Below are 14,870 nucleotides of genomic sequence, written 5' to 3'. Positions count from 1 at the left end.
GCTGCCACCCACCTACACAACACATTTCCTGCCTCGCTGGAGTCTCCTGTCCCATGTACTTTGCATCATGGAGCCATACAACACTTGCTGCTTGGGTCTGCCTTTTTGTACAGTTCATGAACACTGAACCATGTGTCAGGACTTCATTCCTTTTTATGGACAAGTAATATTCCATTGCATGGACATCACACTTTTTGTGTACCCCTTTATGTGTGGAGGGGCATTCAGGCTATTTCTACTTAAGGCAATTAAGAAGACTGCGGCTATGAACATTCATTCTAGGTTTCTTGTGGACACAAGGTTTCATCTCTCTCGGGTACACATTCAGGGTGCCCACTATGCACCAGCACCACGAAAGGACCTTCACATCCCTTCTCAGGATAACCTACAGGTGAGCACTGCTCCTGCTATACAGCTGCAGAATCTGACACTGCCATGAGGATGAGCAGCACAGAGCCTGAAGAGCCAGAGCTCAAACCCAGGCGTGACCCTATGGCCTGCACACCTGCAGACCCCAGCACTCAGCCACTCCTGGGACTCCAACACCAGAGTCCTGCTGGGGCCAACGGCCTGCGTCTCAGGTGCCTGACAGGCAGCTCCCAGTCCCAGTCTGCATTAGTTAAAGGTGACTGTGTCCCTCTCCTTACTCTCTGCCAAAAGCAAAAATAATGTTCTCTATACCCACAGAAGGTTCAATTATGAGAATTTAAACATTAAAAACCTAGGCTGGGAGGCTGGGGCTATAGCTCAGGGATTAAATGCTTGCCTAGCATGTGTGAGGCAGTGGGTTTGATTCTCAGCACCACATAAAAATAAATAAACAAAATAAAGGTCCTGTGTCCATTTACAATTAAGATGATGATGATGATGATGATAAAAACCTAGGCTGGGATGTATTGCTCAGTGGTAGAGTGCTTGCCTAGCATGCACAAGGCCATGGGTTTGATCCTAGCATTGCCCCCTGCTCTAAATCAACTGGTTAAAAATCTAAACTGTGTTCAAGAACAACAAATGATGAGAGTTGGAGAATATATAAAAGAATTTTAAAAATCTAGAACTGAAAAGTGAAATTAAGAATTTAATGATAAATTTAACAATTAGACACTGTGAAAGAGATAATTTGTGAATCAGAAGTTAGGTCAGAAGAAAATATCCAAAATGAAGAACAGATGTGTGCAAGAATAAACATACAGAAGAGCATATAGGAAACATACACAAAGATGGATCCTGTTTCCAGCCTGCGCCCAAGAAGGAGAAGAGTAAGAATGGGATCAAGTATTGACAGAAGAAATAATGGTGGGGCATCTCCCCAGACAGATGGAGAATGCCAGCAACAAACAGATGACTTTCTGGGTCGAGCAGGGATTCTGAACTACTAGAGACACCTGATACTTTTGGAGACATTTTTTTTTGGTTGTTCCAATTTTGGGGAGGAAGTGCTGCTGGCATCTGGTGGGTCAAGGCCAGATATCCTTCAATGCACAGGACAGTCCCCACCACAATCGATATCTGATCAAAAACAATAGCGATATGAGCCAAAACCTCTGCACTGCTTTTGCTTTAAGTGGGAATGTTCTCCCTCTAGCTTCCCAAAGGCAGCTGCTGCTTCATCCTCAGGTTCTACCCTCTCCACACTCCTCAGAGAGCCCTTCCCCTAAGCTCCTGTCTCCCACAGGTCCCCAATTACTAGCTGTGATATACCACCTTGCAGCTAAGTACTACCTGCTGTCTTGGCCAGTGCCTGCTAATATCCACTGGAGCAGGAGCCTGTCTCACCTACCACCTGTACACCCAATAAGAAGAGTAGTACCTGACACAACATGCTCTTGATAAATGTCTGTGAGATGCTCAAACAAGTTGCTAAAATAACAAGAAACTACTTAGAGAAGTAGGTCCTAAGATACCACAGCTGCTGATTAACCAGCAGTATTTTAGGAAATTATCTTCAGAAAGATGCAAGATATACCATCAGCTGCTTTCTGTTTTTACCCTCTTCATAAGTAGCTCAGATACATGCTTAAGGATGAGTTTTTCTCCCTTAACTTGAAGAAACTCAGCACTGTACTCTAACTTCTTCCTAGATCTTCTGGAAACCTTCCCATAAGCAACAAAGCCAATTAAAACCCCACATTCCATTTCCAGTGGACTTGGCCTTGTTATAGATAGACACAATGCCTTTATTTCACTTATTTATTTTTATGTGGTGCTGAGGATCGAATCCAGTGCCTCACACATATTAGGCAAGCGCTCCACCACTGAGGTACAACCCCAGCCCCTGGACTTGGAGGCCTTTTTGGCCCATCTTTTCCTACAGTGGTTCCAGAATAAACGTTGTACTTCAAAGTCCAACACACCCAAAAGTGTCATACTAAGTCCCCCAATCTACAACAGATGCAACATACACAGGCTACTTCAAATGCTGCAGGAAAACACCCATCTGTGAAGAACATCACCAAGCTACCATTACCTCTCTTTTCCTTCTTTCTTCCTGAGTGCGATGTAAAAGAGAAGCCTTTTCTTCCTGAATCCAAAAAGAGAGAAAAGGAGGTCATGATTTAAAAGGAGAAAACACTCTCATACAACGATCATGGAATATGTTCACCCAAAAGCGATTCTAGGGTAGGACTGGGATTGTGGCTCAGTGGCAGAGCACTTACCTTGCAGGTATGAGGTACTGGGTTCAATCCTCAGCACCACATAAAAATAAATAAAATAAAAGTATTGTGTCCATCTACAACTGAAAAAAAAAGTGATTCTAAACATAATATCAAATTATCTGACTGAATCAGATGACCAGTGAGAGGCACAGATGTTAAATGGTACTTTGGAGACCAGAAACTAAACTAAAGCCAGCATTTCAGCAGCTTCCTAAGTGTAAGACCTGATGTATGAAAAATCAAATGCACAAGTGAGTACAGCTAGGGAAATCCGAGAGAGGTCTGCGTGCTGCCACAATGCCAATGTTCTGGTTGTGACATCACACTGCAGTTCTGCAAGCTGACCCCCCGGGGCCTGGACATGAGAACAGGGCATCTCCACACTGCTCCTAACAGTTACAGGTGGGTCTACAAGGATCTCCATGAAAATGTCAATGAAAAATCAACTTCTTTACTGTCAATAAATGAAAAAGAAAAATGTCACCCTAAGTAAAACTAACTTGTGGGGCAGGGACTATAGTTCAAGGGCAGAACACTCGCCTAGCATGTGTGAGGCACTGAGTTCAAGCCTTAGCACCACATAAAAATGAAACAAAGCATGCTGTCCAGGTACAACTACCAAAAAAATTTTTTTTTAAATATAAAGTTTAATCTCTTACAAGGTATACCTATCAGAACAATGTCAGAGTAATTAAGCCAAGTTAAAATAATATATTGATATGTGAACACACGATACACAGAATCCAGTTTCCTTGCTATCAAGATACAAAGTCAAAGATCCTCCCAGATATTCTCCAATATAGAAAACTAAAACTAAAAAAAAAAAAAGCAAGCCCTTATTACAGGTCCAGATGCAAAATAAATAGAAAATGGTTTTAAGCTTATTTAAAAATATTTACCAGTGTACTAAACATTACTCTTTAAATTGACTTTTAAAACTTTTTAGACAGAAAAGTTAAAAAAATTAGTATCAGCTCCCTTATCCCTTACATGTTCTATCTACTTTCCCATATGACCAAATGTAATCATCTACAGGAAATTAAAGCTGGTGCCACGTGCCAGTACGGTGGGTGGCTCATGGTGGAGTACTCCTGGAATCCCAGCCACTTGGGAGACCAAGACAGAAGGATCCCAAATTCAAAGCCAGTTGGGGCAACCTAGCAATCCCTTGTGTCAAAATTAAAAAATAAATTTAAAAAAGGGCTGGGGCCGTAGCTCAGTGGCAGAGTTCTTGTGTAGCATGTGGATTTGATCCTTAGCAACATATACAAAACAATAATAATGATAATAATATAAAAAGAGCCGGGGGTGTAGCTCAGAGGTGCAGCCCCCCCCCTTCAGTTCCCAGCAGTATCCCTACCCCCACAAAAAAAAACCACAGAAAACAAACAAAACAAAGCAAAACCTGGCACAGTGTTACTAACTGCACACGTACTTGATAAGAAATACATTTCATTTTCCACTAGTTCTAGAACCCTGTTAAAAGCCTCATGAAGGCAGGACACCACCTTCCGCCCAGATGCACTTGGTTAGTTGTTCTTAATCTTCAGTTTTTTCTTATCTTTTATTTTAACAGTTCCTCTTCGTCTTTCATGTCCTGAAGCTGCACTCAGTCTGAGTTTTTTCAACATTCTTTCATGATCACAGTGACCTTATACAATACTAGTATTACATTTTAATCCACAGGAGAGAGAGACAGAGAGAGAGAGAGAGAGAGAGAGAGAGAGAGAGAGAGTGTGAGTGTGTGTGTGTCTACATGACTCCATACTTACCTCCTCTTCATGGGATGGTAAGTGTGTAAGAAGAAAAGAGTCATGGAACACATAATAAATGCTACAGACGAGATCCACCGATGCATGCTCAAACCACGGGCACAAGTTTCAGGAGAAACAGGATGTGCTGGTCTTAAAGCTTCTCCCTCAAGATATTCGTCAACTACCAGGGGAGCTATGGTCAATTTCCACTAGAAAAGCCCTAAGTGACTGGGATACACCCCCAGTTATAAAACATGACCAACACTTGATACAATAGGAAGGACAGTAACTGTTTTGGTAATCTTGCCAAGAGAGCTTTTTAACTTACATGTATTTATTTCAGGGGGAAACCCTGTATATCTCTATACTATATGGAAACAGTATCACTTGTCATTATTAGAAAACCCTCTTGGAAATAAACACAATGAAAACAAAACTGCATTGCATATAGTTAGATTTTAATAATTAAATCTGAATTACATAATAACCTAATAAATTCATTTATAAAAAGCCCCATGAAATGAGGCTCCACAGAACAACAAAAACTCCTCATAATCATGATAAAGAGAAAGAGGTACTAGGTTGCTTAGTCTAAGAGGAGGATAACTACTTTTAACATTCTGATTATCAACCAACACAGAACCTAACTCACAGGTCCATTATTGGGTCAGGCAAATGGCATTTGTCACCTTCTTTGACAGAACTGGATTCTGAATCCCCCCATACACACCACTCTCTGGGGCGGGTCCAACTGTGCCCTTCTGCATAGTGCACTGCACAGTATAGGAGCAGGGGAGGCTGTCTTGCCTTGCGCCACTGCCCACTGGTTCAAGAAACACAGAAACTTAACTCTGTACTATTCTTGGGGTTTTTCACAACTCCTTCCCTGTGCTGAGGTCTGCTTCCCCTGGGAAGGGTCACTTCCTATCTTCTTTTTGGGCTGACACTCCACAGAACCTGTCTCCCAGGCTCCAGGCGAGGCTTCCCTGCAGCCTTCAGCTGGGCAGGAGGGGGGCCCTGACTTCCTAAGGCTGGCGGGGTCAAGAGCTATACCCCAACACTGATGAGAGAATCATCTGAACACTTTTGCAAGGCAAGATGAACAGGATCACCTTTCATACGGAAGAGAGAAGATTTTGGTTTCTGTCAAGTTTCTGAGGCTGGAACACACTGGACCAAATCCTCCTATTAAATCCACACTCCATCTCTGCTTTTCCTATCACACCACAGATCAGGTCATGACATCATCAGGAGATTTTAAAGGCTTTCTTCTAGTTTCAGTTAGAGAGAGAGAGAGAAAAAAAAAATCTCTTCGTGGTTTTGTTTTTTCAGCCCCTTGTTAGCCAACAGCAGAGGATGAGCTGATTCAGAACATCAGTGGGCTTGTCGTTTGCAGCGAACAGACCAATTCTGTCTCTTGCGAGAGTAATGGCTAACCCACACGCTTTGCCCTGCTTATCAATGGACAATGAACTAAATCATTACACCAAAGAATCCTATCAATTACTTATTTGCTTTGACACTAACTGTCACGTTGAATCATAAATTTGGCAGCAGGTTTCCGTTGGTCAGTTAGCAGCCCTAGCCTTTGCAACTCAATATGAAGACACAGATGGAGTGTTCTGGCACCTGCTGGAACTCCCCATCACTGTGCATCTTCTGAAAAAGGTTGTTTTCAAGTAATTCCTGTTTGTTTGCTTCCAAAGTTCAAAAGAGTTCTTAAGGCTGCAAAATGAAGATTTCAGCCCATAATGGGGCAGGTTCATTCTCTCAGCTAGTCCAAGAGAAACCACATTTGAGAACTCTTCCTCATGTTTGATTTGCTTTCTTTGCAAAGAGGAAGTTTAGAAGACTAAAAGATGACTCCAGAGAGTCACTACTAGATGAAGACACCTGACAATGATTTTAATCATAATTACTAATACTTTCATTTATGGGACAATCTTCACCTTTGGACTGAAAATGACTTCCCCCACCTTTTAACCTCTTATTTATGTCAGGCCCAGCAGTGTGTGTGTGTGGGGGGGGGGGGGGGCGGGGGCGGGGGGAGAAAAGCATAGGCATTATTCTAATTTGCAATTAAGTGACTACATGTGACTTTTACTAGTAAATAATGGGCAGCTTCTGAGTGAAATTTTACCATGCTACTAAGAACAAATGAACAAACTAACCTATGATACAAAATACGGCAATTCATCCTATGGACTCCATATTAGCAATACAAACTATCATTCTCTAAGAAGGATACAAAGGGGGGCTGGGGATTTGGCTCAAGCGGTAGCGCGCTCGCCTGGCATGCGTACGGCCCGGGTTCGATGCTCAGCACCACATACAAACAAAGATGTTGTGTCCGCCGAGAACTAAAAAATAATAAATATTAAAATTCTCAAAAAAAAAAAAAAACTGAAGTATAAGGGCTGCAGTTGTGGCTCAGTGGTAGAGTGCTTGCCCAGCATGTGTGAGACACTGGGTTCAATCCTCAGCACCACATAAAAATAGATAAATAAGTAAAATAAAGGTATTGTGTCCATCTACCACTAAATTTTTTTAAAATCACATGATAATTTTCATAAAGCCAAATGCTCAAATTTACTGCTAGCCATTTATATATATATATTTTTTTTTTTTTTTGTTACTAACATCTTGATTAAAAAATGTGAGGCAGCTGGTTTCATGTTTTGGGGTTATCTTTCATTAGCAGCTGTTATGGTTTGGGTGAGACAGTAGTGAGAAGGATCTGAGGGAGACTGATTGGGTTTTAATCCTAATGGGATTAACTGAGTGGTAACTGAAGGCAGGTGGGGTGTGGCTGGAGGAAGTGGGGCACTGGGGGCATAACTTTGGGGTAGGTATCTGTATCTGGAGAGTGGAGACTGATCATCGTGTGAGCTGCTTCCCTCTGCCACACTCTTCCGCCACGTTGTTCTGGCTTATCTGGAAACCTGAGGAATAAAGCAGCTGTCAATGGATTGCCACCTCTGGAACCCTGAGCCCTCAAATAGACTTCTCCTCCTCTATTGTTGTTCTGGTCAAATCTGTCAGTCACAGAGGCAAAAAAGCTGAGTAAAACAGCAAAACACCCACTCCCCTTAGGTATGCAAACAAAACATCTAGCTTCATGCCAGCCCCGATCCATGCCTCCTGGCTCTTGCACACTAACACACCACTAACATTTTACTTGATTCACAGACTGGTCAGCTCAAATACTTCCAGAGGAGTAAAAGAAAACATTAAAAGTGAACAGAAGTATCTGTGAATAATGCATAGCCAACATTATGTGTGGTTTTCTCTTTCTGGGTAGACCTGCATAAGAGTTTATATGAAAACCTAAGAGCAATCAATTTCACATATGCAAGTAAAACAGTATCTGCCACCAATAAGCTTTTAAAACAGAATGCACAATGATTCCCAATTCAAAAACAGTTTTCAAAAAGACCAGAAAATAACTCAACCATATATTAGCAGTGTTTCATTTCTAAGTGATAGGTGGGGTTCTAAATAGGTAAATCTGAATCTGTATTTCAGTATAACCCAAATGTTCTATCACATTATAGTCAGGAGAGCACATTTAAAACTAAGCAAAATGGGACTGGGGTTGTGGCTCAGCAGTAGAGCCCTTGCCTGGCATGTGCAATGCCCTGGGTTCAATCCTCAGCACCATGTAAAAAGTAAACAAATAAAAGTATTTTTAAAAAATAAAAAATAAATAAGCAAAATACAGTTTAAATCACATTTTCATAAATTCCAAAAGATGTTCTTTTCTTACATCAGAATTTAATGGTAAACATAGCACTATTCCAGGGTGGGGGGCAATGGGAATTGAACCAGAGGCACTTTATCTCTGAGCCACATCCCCAGCTCTTTCTCACTTTCTCTCTCTCTCTCTCTCTCTCTCTCTCTCTCTCTCTCTCTCTCTTCTCTCTCTTTTTTTTAAGTTGTCAATGGGACTTTTATTTTCTTAAATATTTTTAGTTGTAGATGGACACAATACCTTTATTTTGTTTATTTAGTTTTTTATGTAGTCCTGGGGATTGAACCCAGGGTCTCACACATACTAGGCAAGCACTCTACCACTGAGCTACAACCCCAGCACCCCAGCTCTTTTTTTAAATTTATTTTTTTTAAGACAGGGTCTCACTAAATTGCTTAGGGCCTTGCTAAGTTGCTGAGGCTGGACTCAAATTTGCTACCCTCCTGCCTCAATCTCCAGAGCCACTGGGATTACGGGCATGTGTCCTTGCACCCAACAATGGCACTATTTTAATACCAAATCCACAGTCTTTTTGTATCCATCAATAGGGAAGTGGTTATCTTAAGGGTGCCATAATCCAAGCAATGGAACATTATGCATCCATTAAAAGTAACAGACATGGGGCTGGGACTGTGGCTCAGTGGCAGAGAGCTTGCCTCACGCTTGTGAGGCATTGGGTTCGATCCTCAGCACCACATAAAAATAAATAAAATAAAGGTATTGTATACATCTACAACTAAATGAGTGTGTGTATAAATATAAAATAAAAGGCATAAAAAAGTTCCTGCGGGATCACTAAGATATAGTGGGAGGTGAAGAATAATTCATTCTCTTACTCATTCTGAAAATAAGGGAGATGTTTAATCATGTTTAGACCAATTCTGAAAGGACACCAAGGAAACAGCCACAGTGGGAAGTGAAGGGTCTCAGTAAAAGAAGATGTCACCCTGTGCTCTTTAGAAAGTCTTCTTTAAATTTCCCCTCAATTAAAAAATTTTTAAAATTTTAAAGGCCACTAACCAGAGATTGGAAACATTTTTAAAGCAAGGAAGATTAGTGATAATCTACCCAACTTTCTCTTATCAAGAATTACAACTTTCAAATTGCAAGATGTGACCAAGAGAGCCCAGAAACGATGAACAGCTACACAGCCACGTCACAGTTGGTAGTTCAACACTTCTTCAGGTTCCTCTCATACCTGACAGTTCTGACTTTTGCTGTAAGCTTGTCCCACAGGAGAGAGATGTCCCAAAAACCATGCTACCTGCCAACACACTAGTTTACTAACTCTTTTAACATAATCAGGCAACCTAAAGCTACATCATAAAGAAACTGAATTAAAAACATAGAACGTTTTAAAAATGTTTTCTAACAATAAAGTTTTATTTTAAAAGCTGTTGTGCATGTTTTCACAGTACATGAAAGCCCCTGTCTCTGCTCCTGCAGGTACAGGAGTGCACACTTCAAACAGGAGGCAGACACGGGGGTGCAGGCTGGACAGAGCCTCCGATTCACTCCAGGATGAGCAGACCAGAGCTCACACGTCCAGCCCAGTGGGTTCCACTCAACTCTATGGACTCAGTTTCTTCCGTCATGGTATAGCCACCTCTGCTTCACAGAACATGGAAGGTTAACTGAGAGGTCCCATGGAAGGCGTCCTGCAACAGGAGTTAAGTACTGAGTACTGAGCACAGCAGGGTATCTAGCTGCAACAAATAAGGACTGAAAGAAATCATGCTGGGGCTTACTGTATCTTCACTCTGCAGTGAAGGAAAGATGCAGGGACAGCTCTTAACAGCATAGACCAGGGAACAGAAATCCACATAATTTCTCCAGAGAACAAAGTGTTTCAAGAGCCTTAATAACAACACACAAGCAGTTCAACTTCTTTCTGCCATTTATCCTAAAAAACAATTAAAAATTGCTGGCTATCATGTTGATCACAATAAAACAGAAACAACCTAAAAATCCCCAAATAAAGGATAAGCATGTATAGCTTATACAAAACTCACACAATAAGCATGCACAACAGCTTTTAAAATAAAATTTTATTGTTAGAAAACATTTCTAAAACGTTTTATACTTGGCAGAGAGAACCGGGGGCATACAGCCCATGACCAACACAGAGACCAGGAACCACAGCAGGGCATCAAGAACTCAGGTGTTTCCTGAGGAAGGTGCAGCTACTCCCCACGGCCTGCTGTGTGACATGCTGCCTTTATCCCCTCCCCAGTAAACTCTCAACATGACTGCACGACTGCTGTCATCCAAACATGGGCACAAACTTGGCCTCCCACTCTGAAAATGATGTCTCAATAATGGTATCCCTGGGGGTCCTGAGCCACCTTCAGAAACAGCAAAGGCAATTTGAAATTAAAAAAACAAAACCATTTACACTGGCACCAAAACGATGCTTAGGCATGATTAAATCTAACAAAATATGTACAAGACACAAGGCAAAACACAAAACCCTTTTGAAAGAAATAAAAGAAGAAATGAACAAGTTGGGTGCAATGGTGCACATCTGTAAATCCCAGTTGCTAGGAGCCACAAGCATATATACGATGTATGGCACCTTTGGTTGTAAAGTGACGCCAGCTAGCCACTGAGATGATTATGTTAAAATTTACATTCATATGCAAACTGGACTCCCGCTGTTCACCTTGGCCTGCTACCGGACTCAAGTTACGGGACTTTACGGGACTGCTGGAGAGTTCCCATTGGTTGGGGAAGGATAGTAGGAGGGAATTCCGGAGGAGGTGGGAGGAGACGGGGGGGTTCCGGTCGGCGCGCGGTTCCGGTCGGACACCCTCGTGGGAGGACCGGTTTTTGACTTGCTGGCGCTGAGAGTGTTAGCGGCTTTTTCAAAATAAAGTTTTGTTCCTGCTTGATTGGCTCGTGATTCTGTGCCCAGCCAAGACTGCGGCATTTGGTGGCCCGTACGGGGAACGCCTGAAGCTTAGAGGTGAGTAAATTGCTCGCCCCTGAGGGAAGGCGACAGGATGGATGACCTTCTCAGAAAACAATGTGTTCTTGTTTTGATTTATTTTGTTTTCATTTCGAGCTCCCTAGCCCTAGAATTTTCTCAGGCGAACTGGAAAAAATGGTTGGCTCAAGGTTTGAAGTTATTCAGCCCTGAGAAAGAGAAAATTGATACAACCATTGTCTGCTCCGTCTTTGTTTCATTCTGCTTCGGCTTTGTTTTATCCTACCTTATTGGGTTAGGTTATAGTAGATTAGAATCCAATAAAAAACAAACCGAAAAACTGTTAAGTAAATTGTTAGAGGTCCAAACTATGGTAGAAAAAACGCTAGGTCAAGCAAAAGAGAAGGTCTCTCAAGCTAGTCAGACAGAGGAGAATTTAAAGAAAGCAAGCTTAGAGGACAAGCAGCCATCAGGTGGAGAATTACAACAGGAGGTTGCTACCAACTCCGTTCTATCACCAGAGGGCGTAACTCAGCCAACAGCTCCATCTACCGCTGAGCGGCCCTCAACTACCGTAGTTGATGGACGGAATTCTGAGGCAGGACCCCAAAGATTAGCATGCCCTGTACTTGAGCAGGCAGAAGGGCAACGAATTCACCGTGCTTTAGATTTCAAAACAATAAAGCAATTAAAGGAGGCTGTAACGACCTATGGGCCGCAAGCTCCCTTCACAATAAGCATGGTTGAATCTGTTACCAACTTGGACATGACACCAACAGATTGGGCTAACATGTGTCGATCTGTGCTAAACGGAGGACAATATTTGTTATGGAAGGTTGCCAATGAGGAATTTTGCATGGAGACAGCTAGGCGAAATGCAGAAGCTGGGTACCCTCAAAGAAATATGGACATGCTTTTGGGGAAGGGACCTTATGAGGGTCAAAGACAACAAATTGAATATGACCCTGGTGTGTACGCACAAATTGCTGTAGATGCAGTTAGGGCATGGAAAACTTTACAGGGGCATGGAGACTTACAAGGTCAATTATCTAAGGTAATACAAGGAACTAATGAACCTTATGCTGAATTTGTAGATAGACTTATTCAGTCAGCCTCTAGGATATTTGGAAATACAGAACAGGTAATGCCATTTATAAAACAACTGGCTTATGACCAAGCAAATCGTTGCTGCAGAGAGGTCATTAGACCATGGAGACATGAGGATTTAAACACATATATTAAATTATGTAGAGACATTAATGAACAGGGGCAAATCTTAGCAGCAGTACAACAGGCTTTAGATGCCAGGCCAAGAACATGCTATAATTGTAATCAAACAGGACATTTTAAAAGGAGTTGCCCCATAAGAGGAGGGTTTAACAAAGCTGGATATCAAAGGAATAGAATACCAGGTATTTGCCCACGATGCCGTAGAGGGAGACATTGGGCTAATGAATGCCGTTCTCAAACCACCATAGAGGGTATTCCGTTATCAAAAAACGGACAAGGACCAAATGTTTACCCACGATATCGTGGAGAAAGGTATCAAGCTCCATTGCCAAAAAACGGACTAAAGGGCCCAATGCCCCGGGGCCCCAAACCACAAATATATGGGGCAATGAAGGAACCCAACAGCCCCATCAAGGTAGTGCCCAGGACGCATTATCCATTAAATCCCTCATCAGACAAACTAGAGGGAGCACAGGGCTGGACATCTGCGCCTCTGCCAGAGCAGTACTAACCCCAGAGATGGGAATTCAAATCATTCCCACAGGAGTAAAAGGACCTCTTCCCCAGGGAACAGTAGGCTTATTATTGGGACGCAGTTCTTCTACACTAAAAGGACTTATGATAAGTCCTGGGGTAATTGATCCCGATTATGAAGGTGAAATAAAAATTATAGCTAGTTCTCCAAGAGGTATATCAGTAATTTCACCAGGAGATAGAATAGCACAGTTATTAATAATACCCAGCCTGCATGATAAATTTTCCAGTTGTAATGTAGAAAGAGGTTCCAAGGGATTAGGCTCCACAGGTGTAGATTGGGCTATGCTGTCTTTAAATTTAGATTCTCGCCCAATGCTAAAATTAAAAATTCAAGGACATGACTTTAATGGGCTGCTGGACACAGGAGCTGACCTCAGCATCATATCTCGTCAAGAATGGCCAAAACATTGGCCATTACAACAAGCCACTCAAACGCTTCGAGGCCTAGGAGTGGCAACAAATCCCCATAGAAGTGCTATGGTATTAGATTGGAGGGATCCTGAAGGATGTGAAGGAACTATACAGCCCTATGTATTGGATCATCTTCCTGTAAATTTATGGGGACGAAATGTCCTAGATCAATTAGGATTGACATTAACAAATAACATCAATCCTAACGCGCCCACTACTAGGGCTAAACAAGGCTTTAAGAAAGAAAAAAGATTAAGAGAACAAGAACAAGGTATGACAGCACCTATTCAAATAGATCAAGAAATAAATAGACATGAATTGGGTTTTCAGAAAGGGCCACTGAGACAATCAAAATTACTTGGAAATCAGAAAGACCAGTGTGGGTTCCTCAGTGGCCCTTGACTAAAGAAAAGATACAAGTAGCCCATGACTTGGTCAGACAACAGTTAGCGGAAGGACATATACAACCTTCCGTATCCCCCTATAATACTCCCATTTTTGTCATTAAAAAGAAATCTGGTAAATGGAGATTATTACAAGATTTAAGAGCCATTAATAATGAGATGGTTATTATGGGACCTGCTCAATCAGGGATTCCTCAATTGTCTGCTTTACCAAAAACCTGGCATGTTTTAGTTATAGATATTAAAGATTGTTTCTTTTCAATTCCAATTCATCCCGAGGATAGTCCACATTTTGCATTTACTATCCCTGCACTGAATCATGAAGGTCCTGATCAGAGATATGAATGGAAAGTACTCCCTCAAGGGATGGCTAACAGCCCAACTATGTGTCAAATTTATGTTAATAAAGCAATCCAGCCACTTAGAAACCAAAATCCTGAACTACAAATATTTCACTATATGGATGATGTGTTACTGGCACATAAAGATAAAAACACATTACTAGAATGTTATGCCACACTTACAAATTTATTGAAAAATTATAATCTAGAGATAGCAATAGATAAAGTACAATTAAATCTTCCAATTAATTATTTAGGAGTTCTATTATCCTCAACCATGGTCCGTCCACCAAAAATTCAAATACGAGTAGATCAACTCAAATCACTTAATGACTTTCAAAAGTTATTGGGAGACATAAATTGGATAAGGCCTTATCTAGGCATACCAACAGGAGAGTTAGGACCTTTATTTGATATTCTAAAAGGTCCATCAGATCCAAATTCACCCCGCATGTTAACGCCTGAAGCAAGAAAAGTATTAAAAATCATTGAAACATATATGGAAAATATGCATTTGGATAGAATTGATATAAGTTTGCCTTTATTATTTATTGTACTACCAACAAAAAATATTCCTACAGGAGTATTTTGGCAAGAAGGTCCATTATTGTGGATACATTTATCTTATTCCCCTAACACTATTCTTACTAGATATCCTGAGGCTGTAGGACAATTAATACTCAAAGGAATAAAAGCAGCTAAGGGAGTGTTTGGGATTTCTCCCAATAAAATTATTACTCCATATACTATGGATCAAATTGATGAGTTAGCTAATGAGTTAAATACTTGGGCAATAATCCTGTGTAAAACTAGTGTTTCATTTGATAATCACTTACCATCTAATCCTTTGTTGTCTTTT

General features: G+C 41.3%; 1 protein-coding gene across 2 annotated transcripts in view; it reads right to left on the bottom strand.

Moving 5' to 3' along the window:
* The window catches only part of UBE3C (ubiquitin protein ligase E3C), a 101,961-nt gene that overhangs the window by 73,731 nt on the left and 13,360 nt on the right, over positions 1–14,870 (bottom strand). For both annotated transcript variants that reach the window (XM_081285513.1, XM_081285512.1), the window contains exon 2: positions 2,468–2,521. In XM_081285513.1, coding sequence (XP_081141639.1) covers positions 2,468–2,521 — 54 coding nt within the window. The remainder of the gene's footprint in view (positions 1–2,467; positions 2,522–14,870) is intronic.

The sequence above is a fragment of the Spermophilus citellus genome (genome assembly GCF_964194105.1).
Source record: "Spermophilus citellus genome assembly, chromosome: 3".
Classification (NCBI taxonomy): domain Eukaryota; kingdom Metazoa; phylum Chordata; class Mammalia; order Rodentia; family Sciuridae; genus Spermophilus; species Spermophilus citellus.
Note: the sequence above shows the minus strand (reverse complement) of the source record. Positions and strands in the feature narration are given on the sequence as shown.